At 41.1% G+C, this 6,815-nt stretch overlaps 2 protein-coding genes across 2 annotated transcripts; one reads left to right on the top strand and one right to left on the bottom strand.

Moving 5' to 3' along the window:
• The first annotated feature begins 2,596 nt into the window (after nt 1–2,596).
• LOC137502141 (uncharacterized) lies at nt 2,597–5,014 on the top strand. Its single transcript, XM_068229116.1, has 2 exons — nt 2,597–2,741; nt 4,173–5,014. Exons 1-2 carry the CDS (start codon nt 2,597–2,599, stop codon nt 4,838–4,840), a joined length of 813 nt encoding a protein of 270 aa, XP_068085217.1. The 3' UTR covers nt 4,841–5,014.
• LOC137502144 (putative nuclease HARBI1) lies at nt 2,756–5,350 on the bottom strand. The gene is made up of 2 exons (XM_068229120.1): nt 5,021–5,350; nt 2,756–3,794 (listed from the first exon to the last, which is right to left on the bottom strand). The coding sequence occupies exons 1-2, from the start codon at nt 5,305–5,307 to the stop codon at nt 2,876–2,878; spliced, it is 1,206 nt and encodes a 401-aa protein (XP_068085221.1). The 5' UTR covers nt 5,308–5,350; the 3' UTR covers nt 2,756–2,875.
• Between the last annotated feature and the right edge of the window lie 1,465 nt (nt 5,351–6,815).

The following is a 6,815-nucleotide window of genomic DNA, read 5'->3' as shown; positions in this document are numbered from 1 at the left end:
GTGGTAGAAGTGGGATCCCTCGCTGAGTCCGAGAGAAAAATCGACCCTGGAGATTAAACAGATTACGAACGAACGAACGAACGAACGAACAAAATATACTTAACCAAACATACCGGGGATCTTCCTGCTGTCATGTCATTTCAAGGTGGGTCATTTTACTCTTTTCGATAGAACAGATAATCAGAAAGGTTTTCGTCAGCCACAGCGCCACTCCCGGTTTTAGATGAACAACAATATATAAGCGAGGAGCATGGAGAATGTCGAAAAAGTTCAGACCATAAACTGTACCGTTCAATAAACTCTGTAATCATCCTCAGTCTGTCTCTACTTTGTTCAGTTTTATCGTACTTCACGTTAGACTACAGCCACTTGCTTTTGTAGAAGAATATCAGTTTAATATGCCATATTAAACGTTTGAATACAGGGATGTAAGCTGGCATAAATTCATGAAGGAATCGTGAAATCTATTACCATTTCCCGTGCGGAGAATGGGTACATATGCTAGTTTCCAAATATTGTTGGGACAATAAATAAGCAGATGTTCTCCGTACGATCCTGTTAACATCACCGCTGTCAGAGTAAGTAACAAGGTAATAAGCAGATGTTTTCCATACTATTCTGTTGACATCACCGCTGTTAGTATGAGTAACAACGGGTGACTGGAATTACATTTCGAGGCTCAGGAAGACAAACAATATGAAATATACATTAAAAAATGAAATTCAGTCGGGCCCAATGCAATCATTCATTTTACGGTTTATGGAGACACAAGGAAAGGGAATTTTATCACACAAAAGTTCGTTTGCGTGTCGAAAACGAAAATCTACCTACTGCACATGTTATTGGCTTATTTGAGCACTTAAAGAAAACCCATCGAACTGAGCCAGAATCGAACCCACCAACTGCACATCACAAGACTAACGTTCTACTGGCTGAGCCACTTAGCCTGGATGAAATAAATAAATCTCGTTTAAAGTTGTTTATCTCGGGTATTGCGCGATGAATCAGGAATGTAATTTCAAAGGCAGGCTTCATTTTACTCTGACCTGTAAATGCTATCACGCCCCCCTGCCCCACCTTAGAGCCTTGATACTGTGTGAGCTCTCTTGGAACATCTTGTAATAACACAACAGTTTTTCAGAGATGTGCAGTAACAACCACAGCACACCCAGCAGCCAGGTGCTGAACCTAGTGAAAATCCACTACAGATCACCGGATTTCGAATATGATACATCAGGTTAGGAGTCGAGTGGCTTGCCGCCCACTGTTCTGTCAAATATATATATTTAAATTTTGACTCTTCTGCAGTCACATTCCTTCATACGTCTCCGTGATATTTTCCTTGCAAATGGACCAGATGAGCATTCAGAGGAAAACAGTGCGTACCGCAATGAATGTGGTTCCTCTGATTGAGCAAGCACAGCAGAAACTTCAAGTGCAATGTTAAAAATTCTGGTCGCATATGTCCCTCGTTCGTTTGCACGCTCAGTTGCGAATCTGTGTGTGGAGAAAAGATCTGTAATGGCGGAGTACCGGAAGCTGCAAAGCAGATGAAGTATGCAGGGAAAGGGACGCCTCACTTATTCGTAGAAGATAAGAAAATAGAACTGGAAATTTTAAAACAAGTTTGAATGAATATAAAATGAAGGGAGGAAGAAGAGTTAAGCAATATTAATTATGTATGGGATATGAAACATGTTAAAAGGGTAATGAATACATTATGTGAACAGAAGGATGTACATACACAGGAAAGATATAGGTGACATGAAATTCAATAAAAGTAAAATTAATTAACTAAATATTTGAAAAAGACATTTTTTTTTACAATTTTGCTGTACGTCTCACTGATACAGTTAGGTCTTGCGGCGACGATGGGATATGAAAGGGCTAGGAGCGGGAAGAAAGTGACTGTGGCCTTAATTAAGGTAAGCCCAAGTATTTACCGGGTGTGAAAATGGAAAACCGCGGAAAACCATTTTCAGGGTTGCTGACAGTGGGGTTTGAACCAACCATCTCCCGGATGCAAGCTCACAGCTGCGTGCCTCTAACCGCACGGCCAACTCGCCCGGTATTTGGAAAAGCTATGAGTAGGCACTATTTTGTCATTTCTTTATTTTCTGAAAGTGAATCCGTCAAATTCTTCAGTGTAGTGATTCATTGCGTAGTGAAAAAAAAATGAAAAGTCGTATGGCTTTGAGTGCCGGGATATCCCAGGACGGGTTCGGCTCGCCAGGTGCAGGTCTTTCTATTTGACTCCCGTAGACGACCTGCCCGTCGTGATGAGGATGAAAACAACACATACATCCACATACCGTAGGAATTAACCAATTAGGCGGGCCGCACACCGGACGCGTCAAGTCACGTTAGCGACACAGAGACATGACGCATCAGAAAGGAGCACAGTGATAAGCAATGGAAAAACACAAATCGCCGCACACCGGTCTGCGTCTTGATGATATCATCAGCATCCTGCTGCAGACACGAGCGATAAGACACTGCATGTTCCATTTCTATGCGTCATGTCTTAAGCAAACACCTTCTCGTATAGTTCTGTTCCTGCTTTTTCTGAGCAGTGCCAGTGAACACAAGTGCCAGCATGAATGAAGAACAAATCAACATTAAATTAGTGCAATTCGTGGAGAAATATCGAATAATATATGATTATTCGCTACCAGGACATTCGAATAAGAACGAGGTGGATAAAGCGTGGCATGCAGTGTCCAAAGAATTAAATTTAAATGGTAAGTAACTTACATTCAGTAACATATTTATTAATTAGGTCCATGTACAGTAATTACATGTTTAATTATGTAAGAATAAACATTTCTTGCGCAACCAGAATTACTGATAATGTATAGTGCAGCTATATTTATATTTATTCTATAGCGTACTTATTCTGCCAAGAAAGGGCTACGTTTGGTTTCATAAAGTAAGAACACAAGTGATTTCTTAATTCAACAGCCTCAACTGTTGCTCTTCTGTTGCAGGGTTGCAATCTCTGCAACACACGCATCGTATTGTCAGTATTTTCATCCTTATCTGTTACACTCGGTTCACTAAAAACGCCGTCTTTTAGTCTAATGAAGTTATGCAGAACACAAATTGCTCGTATTATGTTGTCTATTTTATCAGGTTTGCAGGCTATAGCTGTACCGAGAACTCTAAATTTAGAAGCAAGCATTCCAAAACCACATTCTACACTCTTTCTAGCTCTGCTAAGCCTATAATTAAAAATCCGCCTTTCATTTGTAAGTTCTCTTCGCGGATAGGGTCTCATGATATGCTTCTGTAATGGGAAAGCTTCATCACCAACGAAAAAATAAGGAAATGGTGAACAGTGATCATCTTTCGGTAGCCTCTTGGGATCAGGTATATTCAGTGTGCCCTGCTGAAGGTTTCTTCCTAAAGCTGAGTTTCGCAACACGCCACCATCACTGTTTCTGCCATAGTCACCAGCTTCTATAACAATGAAAAGTCCATCTGCATCAACCAAAGCTAATAGAACAATAGAAAAATAGCCCTTGTAGTTATAGAAGGATGAGCCACTGTTTCTCGGACACTGGATACGAACGTGTTTCCCGTCTATGGCACCAATGCAGTTAGGCATATTCCAGAGTTCCAAATATCTTTCGGAAATATTCTCCCATAACTCCTTTGAGGGTGCAGGCATAAACTCAGGTTGAAGTGTTGTCCATACTGCCGAACACACTTCATCCACAATTTTGCCGATTGTTGTTTCTCCTCTTTTAAACTGAAAGCTCAAGCATCTGAAGCTGTTGCCAGTAGCTAAGTACCTGGAAATAAAGGACCATGAATACTATTACTGCTAAATTAAATTTTAAAAAGCTTGTAAAAAATTATTTTAGCCAAATTAAACTATTGACAATTGCACTCATATACACACATTCTATAAATTTAATATCATTGAACTGCACTGTTTTTGTTATAAAATGTTTGTTGTGAATTTATTTTTTATGTGTTAATAAGCATTCATTGGTATAGCTATTGTATGTATAGTCCTACTATAGGGCTCTGGCCTCAAGGACATCCTTTATATGAAATAAAATAAATAAATAAATAATAATAATAATAATAATAATAATAATAATAATAATAATAATAATAATAATAATAATAATAATAATAATCATAAGTGTATTTTCTCATTGCAGTGGCCACCTGTAAAGACAAATGGAGAAACTGTAGGAACTGTTGGTCCAGATACTTAAGGCAAGCTCCTACCAGTGGTTCAGCAGTAACCAAAAAGCCCTACTATCTTGCAGACTACTTGGCGTTTTTGACACCATTTACGAAATCAAGAAGACAAGTGGGAAACGTAGAAAATCCGTATGAAGAGGAGCAATCTGCTACAGAGGAACAACCATCATCAGTGGCCATGACAAAAGAAAACGACGAGGAGAATAGTGCTCAAGAAATTATGCAGCCGCTACCTCGAACACGTAGAAGAGATACAAAAAGAAGCGCCATTAAAATGGATATTGACGAAGTTTTCTCTTCATATATTCAGATGAAAACAAAGCGTACGGCTGAAGCGGAGTGTAATAACCCTGATGAGTTGTTTTTCAAAAGCCTGCTACCAGATGTGGCTAAATTATCACCTGCAGCTAAAAGCTCATTTAAGTTGTTTGTGCAGCAAAAATTAAATGACATGCTGTACGGATCAGCCAGGAATGTTCAGTGTAGTGATACTCATTCCCATCCATCAACTTCCGTATTGCATTACGGTGGTCAGACGGGCTCCTCATATACTATCTCACCATTCTCGTATGCAGAGAATTTACCAGAAGAAAACGAGGAAGAACGTGATCACTCATACTGATAAGACGTAGTTACAAAGACAGCACTGTATGGTATGAAGTTATAAGTGAAAAAACCAAAACATTGCACACATATTATTTATATACTTTGTCAATATGAACAATTTCGCAGCTGTGTTCATCATCTAATAAATAATTTAATTATTTTAACAACAAATTATTATTCTAAGCTTTGAACTTACCTTAGTGTTATAAGTAGCTTTTCATCAGGACTTATAGCCTTCCTGTAGTTTGTGTCTTGTTTTCTTAATAATGGAGAAATTTTCTGAAGAAGTTCTGTGTAGCTTTCGGGGTACATTCGGTAGTATGACTGGAATTTTACCGGATCTTTTAGTAAATCATGCGCTAAGGTATAAGCACCATGTTGAGCACACGACATATTAAAATCATGAATCCATTTTCTTTTCCTCTTGTTACGCAATTTCAACCACATGTACAGCAAAACATCATCTTCACTCGAGGAGGCCATGTTAACAGCTGATAATGCGTAGCGTATTGATGCAGACACATGCTTCTCCGGTGTGCGGCTACAAGTCTGCATCACGAGTGCGACAAACAAGCGAGTCGTTTGTCATGTTGCGTTGCAGATGTTGACGCGTCCGGTGTGCGGCCTCACTAAAGGTTAAAATCCCCTACCCGGCCGGGAATCGAACCCGGGACCTTCTAAACCGAACGCCAGTACGCTGACCGTTCAGCCAACCAGTCGAACAATTGCGTAGTGATGATAAGTAAGCAGGTTGAGGAGCTCAGACGATAGAGTGTAAGTTGGCAGGTTCGGTCCTGGCTCAGTCTGGTGGAATATAAAAAAGTGCTCAAATACGCCAGCCTCCTGTCAGTAGATTTACTGGTACGTAAATGAACTCGTGTAGGACAAGCGTAAGAATAGCTGGTGGAACATAAAACCAATAGCATTATTAACGATTGTGTAGTGATAACAATTTTTTTACCGACCTCGATAGCTGCAGTAGCTTAAGTGCGGCCAGTCTCCAGCCTTCGGGAGATAGTGGGTTCGAACCCCATTGTCGACCACCCTGAGGATGGTTTTCCTTGGTTTCCCATTTTTACACCAGGCAAATTTTGGGTATGTACCGTAACTAAGGCCACGGCCGCTTCCTTCCCACTCCGAGCCCTTTCCTGTCCCATCGTCGCCATAAGACCAATCCGTGTCGTTTCGACGTAAAGCAAATTCTACAAAATAAAAAAAAATCTTTCTTAATCAGCTTACCCTCCAGGGTGGTCTTTCCCTCGGACTCAGCGACGGATTCCACCTCTACCGCCTCAAGTGCAGTGTCGTGGAGCGTGAGACATTGGGTCGGGGGATACAACTGGGGAGGATGACCCAGTACGTCGCCCAGGCGGCTTTGGTGGGGGATGGGAAGATTGGAAGGGATAGACAAGGAAGAGGGAAGGAAGCGGCCATGGCCTTAACTTAGGTACCATTCGGCATTTGTCTGGAGAAGAAAAACACTTCCAGGGTGTCTGAGGTGGGAATCGAACCAAACTCTACTCAGTTGACCTCCCGAGGCTGAGTGGACCCTGTATCAGCCCTCGTACCATGTTTCAAATTTCGTGGCAGAGCCGGGAATCGAACCCGGGCTTCCGGGGGTGGCAGCTAATCGCACTAACCACTACACCACAGAGGCGGACGGTAACAAATTTTACAGAATGGAAATTAACTTCTGTACAATGTATAATGGTAAATGAATTACATCGAAAGAACGTGGCAGTTGAACGTCATCAAACTGGCTTCTCACCAACGCAATCACGGCAATCACATGTGAGATTTTTGAAGTGAAAATATGTTCGTGAGGTTTGGATTGCAAGTAAAACTGGAAGTCTCCTGATTATGATCACTATATCAACAATCATGCCACCGAGTGAGTTGGTTTCCCGGTTCGGGTCGTGTAGCAGTGAGCTTGGATTCGGGAGATGGTGTGTTTGAACCCCATCGTCAACTCGTGGTTTTCCATTTTCACA

Source organism: Anabrus simplex, chromosome 1, assembly GCF_040414725.1.
Source record: "Anabrus simplex isolate iqAnaSimp1 chromosome 1, ASM4041472v1, whole genome shotgun sequence".
Classification (NCBI taxonomy): domain Eukaryota; kingdom Metazoa; phylum Arthropoda; class Insecta; order Orthoptera; family Tettigoniidae; genus Anabrus; species Anabrus simplex.
Note: the sequence above shows the minus strand (reverse complement) of the source record. Positions and strands in the feature narration are given on the sequence as shown.

Coding starts and splice junctions, on each gene's coding strand:
- LOC137502141 (XM_068229116.1), top strand. CDS start 2,597: ATGAATGAAGAACAAATCAACATTAAATTAGTGCAATTCGTGGAGAAA. Junction 2,742..4,172: donor CAAAGAATTAAATTTAAATG/GTAAGTAACTTA, acceptor TTCTCATTGCAG/TGGCCACCTGTAAAGACAAA.
- LOC137502144 (XM_068229120.1), bottom strand. CDS start 5,307: ATGGCCTCCTCGAGTGAAGATGATGTTTTGCTGTACATGTGGTTGAAA. Junction 3,795..5,020: donor AAGCTACTTATAACACTAAG/GTAAGTTCAAAG, acceptor CTTTATTTCCAG/GTACTTAGCTACTGGCAACA.